Source organism: Rhizopus delemar, genomic scaffold (genome assembly GCF_000149305.1).
Source record: "Rhizopus delemar RA 99-880 supercont3.9 genomic scaffold, whole genome shotgun sequence".
Classification (NCBI taxonomy): Eukaryota; Fungi; Mucoromycota; class Mucoromycetes; order Mucorales; family Rhizopodaceae; genus Rhizopus; species Rhizopus delemar.
The window spans coordinates 1,014,496-1,028,935 of record NW_027137835.1 but is presented as its reverse complement, the minus strand read 5'-3'; the positions used below and the strand labels follow the sequence as shown (position 1 = coordinate 1,028,935).

The 14,440-nt window shown below is 34.0% G+C and overlaps 5 protein-coding genes and 1 non-coding gene across 6 annotated transcripts; 3 read left to right on the top strand and 3 right to left on the bottom strand.

The window, feature by feature from the left end:
• Window positions 1-19: 19 nt before the first annotated feature.
• Window positions 20-102, bottom strand: RO3G_19137. The gene has a single exon. It is a non-coding gene; the product is annotated as a tRNA-Leu (tRNA).
• Window positions 103-2,249: 2,147 nt separating this feature from the next.
• Window positions 2,250-3,281, bottom strand: RO3G_11474 (uncharacterized protein; the record flags this gene model as incomplete). The annotated part of the gene is made up of 1 exon (XM_067666058.1): window positions 2,250-3,281. One exon carries the CDS (start codon window positions 3,279-3,281, stop codon window positions 2,250-2,252), a length of 1,032 nt encoding a protein of 343 aa, XP_067522159.1.
• Window positions 3,282-6,746: 3,465 nt separating this feature from the next.
• Window positions 6,747-7,430, top strand: RO3G_11473 (uncharacterized protein; the record flags this gene model as incomplete). The annotated part of the gene is made up of 1 exon (XM_067666057.1): window positions 6,747-7,430. The coding sequence occupies one exon, from the start codon at window positions 6,747-6,749 to the stop codon at window positions 7,428-7,430; it is 684 nt and encodes a 227-aa protein (XP_067522158.1).
• Window positions 7,431-8,330: 900 nt separating this feature from the next.
• Window positions 8,331-8,737, top strand: RO3G_11472 (uncharacterized protein; the record flags this gene model as incomplete). The annotated part of the gene is made up of 2 exons (XM_067666056.1): window positions 8,331-8,433; window positions 8,667-8,737. 2 exons carry the CDS (start codon window positions 8,331-8,333, stop codon window positions 8,735-8,737), a joined length of 174 nt encoding a protein of 57 aa, XP_067522157.1.
• Window positions 8,738-10,252: 1,515 nt separating this feature from the next.
• RO3G_11471 (uncharacterized protein) lies at window positions 10,253-10,771 on the bottom strand (the record flags this gene model as incomplete). The annotated part of the gene is made up of 2 exons (XM_067666055.1): window positions 10,253-10,454; window positions 10,626-10,771. 2 exons carry the CDS (start codon window positions 10,769-10,771, stop codon window positions 10,253-10,255), a joined length of 348 nt encoding a protein of 115 aa, XP_067522156.1.
• Window positions 10,772-12,546: 1,775 nt separating this feature from the next.
• On the top strand, window positions 12,547-13,955 carry RO3G_11470 (uncharacterized protein; the record flags this gene model as incomplete). The annotated part of the gene is made up of 7 exons (XM_067666054.1): window positions 12,547-12,661; window positions 12,719-13,041; window positions 13,096-13,123; window positions 13,175-13,233; window positions 13,310-13,429; window positions 13,486-13,783; window positions 13,837-13,955. The coding sequence occupies 7 exons, from the start codon at window positions 12,547-12,549 to the stop codon at window positions 13,953-13,955; spliced, it is 1,062 nt and encodes a 353-aa protein (XP_067522155.1).
• Window positions 13,956-14,440: the final 485 nt, after the last annotated feature.

Below are 14,440 nucleotides of genomic sequence, written 5' to 3'. Positions count from 1 at the left end.
AAAAAATGGCAAAATATGATGGTGACTGTGAGATTCGAACTCACGCCTCTTGCGAGACCGCAACTTGAGTGCGGCGCCTTAGACCAACTCGGCCAAATCACCTTGATGCTTGTGAATTGGTATAGTAGATGGAGTGCGCCTTGGGATAGATGTTGCCGACGTCATCACGTTGCTGAGTGCAGAGGTGTGCTTATAAGTTGTGCTGAATGGAAGATTGATGAGAAAAGAGCGTTTTTATCCTTAACTTTATTTTATATAAACCTAAACCTTAATTCCATTTTTGGATTATTGTAACAAGCAAATACTTATTGTCTCGATCCTTTGTGTTCACGTTCATTAAATTTATATATAATCTTTATTGTATATTTTAACTGAACAATCCCTAATTACTACTTTTATTCTATTACTACTCGTGAAGAAGTTTGCTGACTTAATCTGAAGGAAGAGATTATTTTTGACGAATATACTACAATAATATACTCAGAAGGAATTGGTGGAATTATTGCTATATTCAAATCAATCACTACGTGCGGCCGTAGAGCAACAACAATACATATCGTAACCAGTAATATTATAACACCTAAGTACCAATTGTCACAGCTTTGATAAGATACTGGCCGTTGGTGGAGTAAACTCGACTTGAGTTCGCAGTAAGAAATAATCAAGGTTAATCGCTGACCATACGACTGGATGGTGTACTCTTTAGTGAAGGAAGCATATTGTATGATGGTGAAGGAGGTGACGGGAAAGGAAACGATAAAAGAGGGAAAAGGAAAGACAAAAAAAAAGAGAAAGAAAAAGAGAAAATTATTTTACAAGAAGTGGGGTGTCCGTAGCGGTTCCGAAATGGGTTTCGATGGCTACCTCACAAAGTGATCCAGTTGGCTAGAATAATTTTTCTTAATTTGGATATTTTGTCTCTGAACCTACTGCTCCTCTACCTCTATCCCTGATCAAGCAACTCCTCATATGTTAATTTGTTATCACCACCATCTCTATCAATAATCGAAAGTTTATCCCTTGAATGGCCTATTTTTATTTAATATTCTCATATTTTTATAGTCATTTAATGTATTTATCGATATCTGTAAAGGTATAAATAACTGTCAATTGTAAAGCAAATAAACATCCTCGTTTTACTTGGATTCATTTTTGATTCAATTTTATTCGAGTCTTATTTTATTTTTACTTTTACAGTGGGTGGACTAATTGTCCTAGTGTTTAAACTTTTTTTACTTTCGACACCATAGCTCAACCAATTCTCAGGCTATGCGGATAGTTCTATGCTCATTAGAAAGGTCTCAGTCCGTGCTACATTATATCAAGCACTCAGTGTTCGGAGTTTACACAGTCTGAGTTTATCAGCAATAGAAAAAAACCACCGCACTGGGACAATTTTTCCGTTTGAACATAAATTTTATTTAATAGCGGGTATGTCCTCCTTTAGCTTTAATAACTGCTTTGCAACGGTCAGACATGCTATCTATATATCGTCTACACTCGTCCACTGCAAAAGTATTCCATTCTTTTTCAATTCTTTCCCATAACTCATGTACACCTTTAGCCTTAGTGTCATATACACTCAGCTTGAGTTTAAGGTGATGCCATACGTGTTCAATAGGGTTTAAATCGGGAATTTGGGCTGGTCAGCTATAGATATGATCACTGTTGAAGTTATTATCCACAAACCATTGCTTAGCAAGCTTTGAAGTGTGCTTAGGATCCTTATCTTGTTGAAAATAGATATCCTCAGGATTGTATCCATAGTACTTTAAGCTGTCCATAAGGGTAGTTTCTAAGATATTTACATAATCTACAGCTTTCATAGTCCCATCATGTATCCAACAAGCATACCCAAATCCATCGTAAGTGATACAACCCCGTACCATGACACTTCCTTGGCCACCTTTTACTGTAAGGTCTAAGTGATAAGGCTGCTGTCGTATTTACCTTAATAATTTTCTTAATGTCGTGTGAGATCACTCAAAAGATTCTTCAACTAATAATTTGACTGTATATCATACAGTGGGTGGAAAAATGGGTCCAATGTTTTTGATTTGCAACTTTAAAGCTTTATATCTTTGGAACTACAAATGGTAACGGCTCACAAAAACATGCATCTTGTAGCGCATTTACAGCTAATATTACTAAAAAAAATTTTGCATGTATTGTTACACAATCGGGAAAAAATTAAGATTAAATACAAAAACCAACATTGGAACCATTTTTCCACTATGTGCATTATTTTATTAATATCTTGTATGACCGCCTTTCGCAGCAATTACAGCTCTACAACGATCTGGCATACTATCTATGTATCTCCTACAGTCTTCTGCTGTAAAAGTAGACCATTCTTTTTCAACACGATTCCATAATTCATGCACACCTTTTGCCCTAGTATCATAGGCACTTAACTTGAGCTTAAGGTGGTGCCAGATGTGCTCTATTGGGTTTAGATCTGGACTTTGTGAAGGCCAGTTGAAGGTATGATCACACTTGAAGTTGATGTCCTTGAACCATTGCTTAGCTAGCTTAGACGTATGTTTAGGATCGTTATCCTGCTGAAAATAGATGTCTTGAGGATGGTAACCATAGTACTCAAGGCTGTCCATAAGGGTTGTACCAAGTATTCCGACGTAATCAGAAGCCTTCATTGTGCCTTCACTAATCCAGCATGCATAACCAGGTCCGTCATAGGTAATACAACCCCATACCATAATGCTACCACCCCCTCCTTTAACTGTTAAGTCGAGATGATGGGGTTGAAGTTTATCATCAGGTCGACTCCAATAGTACTTGCAACCATCTGAGCCATAAACATTAACTTTTGTTTCATCACTGAATACCATACGTCTCCAGTCATCGCTTGTCCAGTTTTTGTGCTCTTCCGCCCATGCTAGTCGTCTTGCTTTCTGAACCTTAGACAATAAAGGCTTTTTTACCTTTATTTTAGCATGGAAGTTCATGCTTTTCATAACCTTAATGGTGCCCGAGTAACTGATAGTGTGGCCAGTGCATACTAGATACTTATGAACAGCCTTCGCAGTATTGAGGGTACCATTAATAATCTGCTTACGTATATAAGACTTGGTGGTAACACTTAAAACAGCCTTTCTACCAGGGTTTGCTGTTACTCTACCAGGAGAAAACTTGTTGGCATATCTGCTTAAGGTGGATTTTTTTAAGTTTGGGATACGTTCCATTATCACTGAATATGGCTTGTTCTGTAAAACCAACGATTTGATGTTTTCTTGCTTGTTTTTAGAGAGAGCGCGAACCATATGTGTAGTGGTACCTTAAAGCTTCGATATATAAAGAAAGAAAAAGAAAAAAAAATGTTTGACAGGGGATAAATTAATTTTATAAGTCAAATAGGCTTTTTCGGCGATAGTCGGAATATTATGACTCATAATTAGCCAAAAAACTCCGGTGGAAGCTCCACCAATTAACAAATAAACTTATCTACAGTTGTAGTGGAAAAATGGTTCCAATGTTGGTTTTTGTATTTAATCTTAATTTTTTCCCGATTGTGTAACAATACACGCAAAATTTTTTTAGTAATATTAGCTGTAATTGCGCTACAAGATGCATGTTTTTGTGAGCCGTTACCATTTGTAGTTCCAAAGATATAAAGCTTTAAAGTTGCAAATCAAAAACATTGGAACAATTTTTCCACCCACTGTATACTTTTTGAATGTCTGGGTCTTTACCGCTATTTCAATTGATCGGTTAAAAGAATGATATGGAATATAAGGAAGGATAGTGGATAATCAATAGCCGCTGTCTACTTGACGAATCAAGGGACAATGAAGTAATTAAACTATTGATCTAACGATAATTATAGAATAGGATTGAACTGCCGTTGTTGTAATCAGGTTCCGATATAGTCTTTTAGAACGCTGGTAGGACAACAGGGCAAGATTGGCTATTGCAGAATTCTCACGTTTATTAATAGAGATCTGGTTAGACTATAATTCTGTAGTATCCAAGTTTATCCATGAATGTTCACTTTATTAGTTGTGTGGATACAACAGTCATTTTGCGCAGTCTACTGTTTACTTGCTTGGTTTCTGTGTTGATGCCAAAGGGTCTCGACTCGATCCTCGTAAAGTTACAAACGCTTTGACTTGGCCTAGACCTTCATCTGGAAAAGAGATTCAACGCTTTTTAGGACTGGTAAATTATTTTAGAAAATACTTGCCAAATATTTCTGAAGTCACTGCGCCTTTGGACAAATTATGTTTAGGATAGGGGGTTTTAGGTAAAAGTAGTATAACAACAAAGATAAAGAAATACTGTTAGAACTTGGTATCTCTTTATTAAGTTAAGATAACTAAGATTGAATATATCATTAATTCTACATGTAAAAAGTGAGAGTATTTATAGACATGATACGGATAAAGAATTAGGACAGATTTATGATCAATTTGACAGAATAGATGATTACTATTTCTAATTATTAGTTTAGCCTGTTCCTAGCTTGTATTGTCAATTATGCTATTGGGATGGTTTCAGATAGCTCTGGATGTAAGACTATTTAAGGAGACGGTACGGATGAATATAAAATCCTCTAGTTCCGTGATTGGATATTATGGCTAATAATAATATCTCAGTTAGGATAAATGTTTGCGTGACTTAATGATGATCCGGTAAGTAATTGTCATTCCTTATTCAACATGCTCATATCATCAATAAACTATATTACAACCACGCCATACATTTGACTGTGTGAAGTTAATATGAATAAAGCCTAATATAAAAATCTAATCAAAGTCTTTTATTGATCTGTGCTGGGAATAATGTTATAAATGATTCCAAGTTATGTCAACATATTATTTAGGATCATATGAGATTCCTTTTACTAAAATAAAGTGACTATAATCTTATGTATCCTTAACAAATTACGTTTCGAAGGTAAACTTGATAAACTTTGGACATCTGAACAAGAAAGTGCTTTTGAAAAGATCAAGTCATTATTGTCTTCTGCGCCACTTCTTCATCATCCAGATTTAGAACAACCTTTTTACGTTGCTACTGATGCTAGTAACTATTCAATTGGTGCTGTTCTTTACCAAGTTATCAAAAATGAGACTCGATATATCGGTTTCATGGCACGCTCACTTTCTACATCTGAAAAGAATTATTCTACCACTAAACGTGAGCTATTAGCAGTGATATTTGCACTAAAGAAGTTTCATCCATTTTTGTGGGGTAATCCATTCACCTTATACACTGATCACAAGGCCTTGACTTATCTCCACACTCAGCCTGTAGCTAATGCTATGATGATCAATTGGCTGGACACTATACTGGATTATAACTTCAAAATCATCCATCGACCTGGTATTCAAAATATTCTGCCAGATGCTTTGTCGCGTCTTTTTGAACCTGAAAAAACGCTGGAGGGGGATAATAAAACCATCAAAACAATTGTCACTTCCCAAATTATCAATTCTAACGGATCAATTCTTACATCCAGAATGATGCTGCCTGCTGACTTGATGACCCCAGCACCAGAAGACAGACAAAAGCTACTCATGGATACACACTTAGAAGGACACCGTGGAGCTCAAGCAATCGTAACAGCTTTACATAGCGATGGTATTCACTGGACAAAGCTCAAGGAAGATGCGCTTGAAATAATACGTAGTTGTCCTGATTGCCAAAAATTCAATATCGCAAAACACGGATACAATTGTTGTAGAACAGTAACTGATTGTAGTTGACATTAATAAATATAAGTCTTAATACAAGATCATAATTAAAATAAAATAAAATACAAGTTTATTTAAATAAGATCATACAATCAATTCCAATTAAACATGTTCTAAAAGAATATGTATTGTATTCATGAGAGTTCTTTGATAAGAAGAAGTATCAACTAAAATAACCAAATCCAATCCAATGTCAGGAATATTGCTAATCTTTCACATAATTGAAATAGCGCGTAAAATAACGTTATTCAAATCAGTGAGAAATTCCCAGAATAAAAGATAATCTATGACAGACATACAAAAGAACAAATGAAAAGTTTTCATAATCATAATTATAGATAACACTTGCTAAAGTACCTGAATATTAGAAGAGCGATAACAATAGAAGATATCAAGCCACTCACTCAATAAGATATAAATACCTGCCTTCAATTAGAATAATTTTTACTTTAACTTAAACTGAAATAAAGATCAGTCTCAAAAAGTACCCAAACTGTTTCTTGATCTTTGTTTTTACCTTTTCCTTTATTATTTAAACCATTATACAACAACAATCCCTTGACCTCAATCTATGCTGATGCACCTTGGGATCACATCTGTATCGATACAGCCGCACCTTTCCTTACTTCAGTACAAGGTAATCAATACATCCTTCTGGTAGTGGACGTCTTCACACGATATTGTGTACTCAAAGCCTTGCCCGATAAATCTTCTCTCACTATTGCACTTGCATTAAGGAGTATCTTATCGCTCTTTGGTCGACCAAAAATTATCCAAAGTGATAATGGTACTGAGTATGTCAATGAAATCGTCAGACTGTATGTTGAATCATCCGGTATTGATCATCGTCTCATATCAGCTTATCATCCCCGAGCTAACGGTATAGTCGAACGATGGGTTGGCAAAGCAAAAAATATTTTGCACAAAAGATTACAAAGCAGAACTGAGGATTGGGACTTGTATGTTGACAGTACCCAAGAAGCCCTCAACAATACGCATACAGCTTTACACGGCACTAGACCTTTCTCATTGATGTTTGCAAGACGTCCCAATGAAAACAAGGATTATAATAACGTGCTGGACAAAACTAAATCGCCTGAAACAATGAAACAGTTAGAAACTAGAATTAACGAGTTTAATGACACTGTCTTACCTGCTATTCGTGAAAAAATAAAAACTTCACAAGCTGCGTCTCGAGACAAGTTCAACCAAACTCACAGAATTCTAACCGATATCCCCACTGGTAGTCAAGTCACGCTCAAGAATGTAAACCGTGTTGCAAAAAGTGATCCCCTCTACGTTGGTAATTACACTGTCAAAAGAAAAACTCAAGGTGGTTCATACGTGTTGGTTGATGCAACTGGAGCACTCTTACCAAGAGATGTACCTCCATCGCAAATAAAGGTTATTTCCCAGGAAGTATCCTTATCCAATACTGATCAATCTGAATCATACGATGTTGAGGCAGTTTTACACCATAAGGGATCACCGGGTAATTACTTATATAAAGTTCGATGGAAAGGTTATGGAGAAGAAGATGACACTTGGGAACCGGCTGGTCATTTCCATGATTACAGACCGATCCAAAAGTATTGGTCACGTATAAGTGAACAAGAACCAGCGCGCGAGGTTCAACTTGTTCCTAAAAAAGATACAACCAAGAAAAGAAAAAATGTGCATCGCAATGTAACTAACTCTAAAAGAAACAGACGTTAACACATTGACCTTCTTCCACCCAACTTTCATTAACTATACATATATGTTACCAGCAAATAACGCAATTATAAAATATTTACAAGGATAGTAAAAAATGGAATTTTTTCTCATGCCTTAATATTTTTCAATTTGCACGTTTGTACGCAGTCACATTTACAGACAAACATCACTTTAGCAATAAATTCCTATTTAGGGTTTATTATCGCCTAAATGCTTTGTTCCATTCTTGAACACTATACTTTATATGTTTATATAAAGAGCCACTATACGTTATATGACTTCACCCTACCAAGCACCTATTTATTACAACAAATAGAGCTCATCTTGACATCTCAAACCTCATTTTGACATTCAGTTAAACAAACATTTTTTTACTAATTCCAGAAAAGATAATTACAACCTGGAAGGGGGCAATGTCATGTTTTGACATGTCAATAAGATAACAGTCTTACCATTCTAAGCTAAATCTTTACAAATGAGTTTGAATAAGAATAGATCCTGATAATTACCAACTGCCCTGAACAGCCAAGTTTCACTTTCATCTCAACAGTTGATTATTTACATCAGTTTATAAAATTTTTCTTATACATGTCAAATCATATCGGTCGTAACTATCTCTTGTCATTTAATCTCAGGTCTTGCTCAACTAATATAAATAGCCTTGGAATCTTTCTTTAATAAAAGTAATTCGACTTTAGAACTATTGTTCGGTCTCGTTAATTCTTCTTTGTCTATTTTAAATACTTAAAACACTTCACCGATGAATGGAGAACCTGGTGTCTTGCTCTTTCTCCTCTTTTGCTCAAGTCTCGTCTTCCAGTCCGTCATAAGGAAAATTGGGCAAAGTTTGTACAGGCCTGTCATATTGTATGTCGTCCATGCATTACCCAGAATGAAGCCATGATAGCCCACAAGCTATTCCATGAGTTTGTCCTTGGTGTTGCTGAATTGTATGGTCCAGAGATGGTCATGTTGTATAATGGTAATAGTAATTCAGAAAAAGGTAGAAACAAAAATAAAGAAACAGTTTGGATACTTTTTGAGACTGATCTTTATTTCAGTTTAAGTTAAAGTAAAAATTATTCTAATTGAAGGCAGGTATTTATATCTTATTGAGTGAGTGGCTTGATATCTTCTATTGTTATCGCTCTTCTAATATTCAGGTACTTTAGCAAGTGTTATCTATAATTATGATTATGAAAACTTTTCATTTGTTCTTTTGTATGTCTGTCATAGATTATCTTTTATTCTGGGAATTTCTCACTGATTTGAATAACGTTATTTTACGCGCTATTTCAATTATGTGAAAGATTAGCAATATTCCTGACATTGGATTGGATTTGGTTATTTTAGTTGATACTTCTTCTTATCAAAGAACTCTCATGAATACAATACATATTCTTTTAGAACATGTTTAATTGGAATTGATTGTATGATCTTATTTAAATAAACTTGTATTTTATTTTATTTTAATTATGATCTTGTATTAAGACTTATATTTATTAATGTCAACTACAATCAGTTACTGTTCTACAACAGAGATTATTTTTGACGGATATACTACACTACCTCAAAAAATTGTTCATTTTGAACCGCCTTTTACACATTTCGTACTAAACCTGCTTCGCATAATCTCCAATCAGCACTCAGCACAAACCATTATGAAGCACTGCTTCTCAGCTATTTACAACACTGTAAGAATATTACGTGCTATGTGTGAAGGCTGGAAAATATCCAATCGAAAATCAAAATCAAAATGAACAATTTTTTGGGTTTTTTTGAATATGAACTAAATTTACGTCTATGTTCCCAAATAACATAGAACTAACTCGTGACTGTTATCATGATTTTTACCCGTGACTGCTTCTGCTATTACAAGGCAGCCCTGGTCGATTCTGTTTTTTTTTGTTTTTTCATTGTAATCTCTCATTGCTCCATCTCGACATTTCAAGTAATGGTAAATCGCGAAATTTCAGAAACTCAGCGAAATGCTATTATCTCCGCTTTAAGAAGAGGAAAGTCGTACGATGTTATCAGCAACGAGTCACATGTTTCTAAAGGTTCTATTTCGAACATTGCGAAAGAAGTAGACCATCGCTCCTGTTAAGGATACATAAGATTATAGTCACTTTATTTTAGTAAAAGGAATCAAATATGATCCTGAATAATATGCTGACATAACTTGGAATCATTTATAACATTATTCCCAACACAGATCAATAAAAGACTTTGATTAGATTTTTATATTAAGCTTTATTCATATTAACTTCACACAGTCAAATGATGGCGTGGTTGTAATATAGTTTATTGATGATATGAGCATGTTGAATAAGGAATGACAATTACTTACCGGATTATCATTAAGTCATGTAAACCTTTATCCTAACTGAGATATTATTATTAGCCGTAATATCCATCACGGAACTAGAGGATTTATATTCATCCGTACCGTCTCCTAAATAGTCCTACATCCAGAGTTATCTGAAACCATCCCAATAGCATAATTGACAATACAAGCTAGGAACAGGCTAAACTAATAATTAGAAATAGTAATCATCTATTCTGTCAAATTGATCATAAATCTGTCCTAATTCTTTATCCGTATCATGTCTATAAATACTCTCACTTTTTACATGTAGAATTAATGATATATTCAATCTTAGTTATCTTAACTTAATAAAGAGATACCAAGTTCTAACAGTATTTCTTTATCTTTGTTGTTATACTACTTTTACCTAAAACCCCCCTATCCTAAACACCCAGTCGTACCTCTCCTTAATCTTTGTTGGGCTGTTTCTTTCAATATGAAAATTTGCTTTTTTTCAATGAAGGTTGCATTTATTTATCATAAAGTTATAAACAATGCTGCGTGAAACTTTAAGATCATTGAATTGTTTCGATAAGTGCTCAGTCACTTTAACAACAGTAGCAGAGGGATTAGTATCAATGAAGTTAATAACTGTCATTTTATGCTTTTCAGTCAAGATACACTTACGACCTACTTTTTTACAATCCTCAAAAATGCTATCAGGGCACATATTATACTGCTTTACCCATCGCTGTGCTGTCCGAACGTAAATACCCAACTGCTTCGTTGCAGCTGATGCACTCATGCACTTTTCAATCTTCAGATCGAAAAACTTAGCTTTATCCTGGACAGTATAACGCATATAGTCCCGTTTTGTATTTGCTTACTTTAGATGGATAGCTTCATCCTTTAGCTTTTCTATCATCATTGGGCAAGTCAGAGAAGATTCACTAGAGGCTACAGTTTTCAGGTATTCAGAATGAGTAGCAATTGTCTCAACAGTTAATTCATTCTGATCAACAATATAGTCCATGGACTCAGAACTATCATTCTCATCAAGACTTCCATGCCCATCTTCATATAAAAATATTGCACTCAAGTTAAATTGTAAAGTATTGAGGAAAAAAAAAACACTTTCATATTTTTTTTTTTTTCAGTCCCAAGAATCACAACATGATTTCTAAGCAACAGAAATGATTCTAAAAATACGACTTTTATTTTTGAAATTCTGAAATTGATTTTGGTTGGCCACTGACATCAATTTCAGTTGTCTTGTTAGTGGGTTTAAGCCCTGGAAACACTGTATTAAAGCGTCATAAGTTTTTGGTTTGTTGATTATGCCTTTATTTAATCTCAAAAATCCAATAAAATTGATTTCAGTGAGCGTTTATCTCAACATGCATAATTATTTGTGTTTTATCAAATATTCTTATTAAATAGTGTTACAGAGTTTTATTCCATAGGCCTTTTTGCTTCTCTTTTCCTTATGTTATTTTTATAAATTGCTTTTCTTGCTTCCTTGCTTAGTTCACCGATTTAAGATTATACTGACAATTTCATTCTTTATAATTATGTAATCCAAGGACATAAAAAAGAATATAATAATGATAGGAATATTAAAAACTTGTACATTTCTATCTAAATTTTTATGAATTATAAGTTATAATATTTAATTACAAGCTATGGAAAACTGCAGAAAACGATAATAATAATTTATTTCTTGTTGTTGTCTTTCACCTTTCAAAACGTATCACATTATCCATTCAAAAGTAATAAAGCATCATTAGTCATTTCTATATAAAATGTATACCAGTGTTATGGCCTTATGATCTAATAAATATAAACATGATCAATGCATAAAAAACTGTACCCAGAACCTCATACTTTTTTTATACGAAAACAAATAGCGACAACGTCCAAGTAAAACAGTTTTGAGTAATTGTTATTTGTTTTTGAAACATGAGCAGACAAGAAGAAGATTGTGTGAATTATGCAAGTATGTTTATTTTCTGTGTGAATATTCTTTTGATTGGTTAAACTCGCCTCCCTTCATTTTAAAAAATAAAGTATAAATTGAAATCGATAGTCTTTGCGTCATTTCCTTTCTTTTCTCTATTTACTTTAAAACAATGGATGTGTTAATTAAAAAGTATAATGCAACCTTTCATAGCATAATTTCCTTACTTCAAAAGAGGTCAAAAGCTTCTTATATTGCTGCTATCATCTTTTTAATTGTTCTCAAGAAAATTTATTCTTTTTTTCGAGTGCCTAAATACTTGCGCCACCTACCTTGCGTGTCTTATTTTGCTATGGCCAAATCATTTTTAAAAAGCGAACCGCCCTATAGCCGTCTCAAAAGGATCACTCGACCTGCTATCGAAGAGGGTAGAGGATTTTACGTTGTAAGATAATATAGAGTCTCTATTCTTTTTCCCAATTGTATTTGTAGAGTAAAGTACCTTTTGGTTGGGCTCTTTATGTTGCGGACCCAGTGGTTGCAAAGCAAATTCTGTTGAAATCAGGTTTATAAGAGAAAAAAAAAGCTTTACTATAAGCTTGCTTATAATCCTTTTTTTTTTTTAAAAAAAAAAAGACATTTTTCCTAAATCAACTCGTCGAATAGAGACCTTAGGAAAGAATAGCCCACTTTTTAAGTATTTTGGTTTTGATAACGTTGTCTTATCAAATGGAGAACAATGGAAAGATCAAAGAAGGGTAATGAGAAAGAAAGAAAGAAAACTGTTGTATCTTAATTTATCAAAATAGATAATGAATCCAGTCTTTCATCGTGCAATGCCTATAAAAACAATGGCTCGTGTAATTCCTTCACTTTTCTCGGTTATTGAAGATGCGGACGGAAGAATTCCTATTAGTTTAAGGATGAAGGATTTTACCCTCGATGTACTCGGACTCGCTATTTTTGGTACGGCTTTACAAATGAAAAAGATAAGACGTTTTCTTTATTAAATAATTTGATTAGATTTTGACTTTAAAGCTCTTAAAGGCGATCCAGAGAATTGGACTTCCACTTACACACAATTGACAGAGGCCTTATTTGATCCTATTATCAATGTGTTTGCTTCAATGGAAAATCTGTTGATATATGTCGTGCCTAAAAGAAGAAAAGCTGCTAAGGCTGTCGTAAGGTTGAACGAAAAGTTTGATCAATTAGTAAGCACGAAACGTCAAGAACTTCAAAATGGTCGTTTCAGTAATAAACCTGATAATGAAAAAGATTTGCTTACTTTGATGTTGGAAGCTGAATTACAAGGTGAAGCTTTGGAAACGAGTGAGCAATTACGAGTAATAAGCTGGCATAGAAGAAAGATAAACCTTTTACTAATCCTTTTAAAATAGCATAATATTGCAGTGTTCTTCTTGGCCGGTAAAAAAATAAATATATATCATATGTTAAAGCTGACGAAATTAACTTTAGGTCATGAAACGACTGCTCATAGTTTATCATTTTGCCTCTACCAGATTGCCAAAGATAAGGTATTTTTTTTTTTTCGTAAAAAAAAAAAGAGGAAATGCCCTTCCTATTTATTCATCTTGTATATTTATATTGTAGCATATACAGCAAAAGTTAAGGGAAGAAATCATTAGCGTCCTTGGTGATAATCATATGGATGTCGAGCCTACACTTGAACAGTTAAAACAAATGAAGTACTTAAACATGGTCATTAAAGAGGTACATGAAAACAATACATCACACAAACATAAGGTGATTTACCTTAAAATGAATAGAACCTTCGACTCAATGGACCTCTTGACTTATTGCCTTCGCGTAAAGCAGCCAAAGATACATATTTGAAAGATATCTTTGTTTCAGCAGACACAGAAGTTGTCATTGACGCATGTGCCATTCACCGAGATCCAAAGAATTGGAAAAATCCTGATGACTTTATGCCCGAAAGATTTGGTGAGGGTGGAGGACAAGAGGATCATGAAGGTTTAACTTGGGTTCCATTTGGAAACGGATCTAGACAATGTCTTGGAATGAACTTTAGTTTAATGGAACAAAGACTCGTTTTGACAATGTTGTGTAAGTCCTCTTTTTTGTTTTATTTGATTTGAAACCAAACATTTCCTTTGTAGTAAGAAAGTATGAAATCGATGTACCAAAGGATTCAATTCATTATGATCGTATCCAGTATGAGAAACCGCTTTCTATTGCTCCTAATACATTGGAATTGACATTCACAAAACGTTATTAACTTTTTCTTTTTATGCTTTATTGAATAAAACCGCATAAGCAACTCATTTCAATACCTGAAAAAAATAATAGTAGGAAAATGGTCGTGTTCTTTATGTCTTTCACTGACTAAAAAAAAACATTCTTTGCCCAACACATATCAATAGTGCACTTTTTAAACACCTTCTACCTGACCTTGTTTAAAATCTATTTTTTAATTAATATCGTCCAGTTCTTTTGGTTCATATTGTACTTCAAGAAACCACGCTTTGCAAAATGTAAAGAGAAATCAAGTAGAATGTGGTATCCCCACCTCAATCAAACAATTCTAGGGGTCCAAAGCTCTTCATATCGTCTTGATTAAACGAGAGCGTACGATTGAACTTTTTTCTCACTATTTGCTGTATCACTTCTTTCATATAGGATACGTTTCCATCATTCAACTCATGTACAAGATATAAAAAAAATATAAAAACAGCTGTAGGTTTTTATAAAGTATTTCATCTT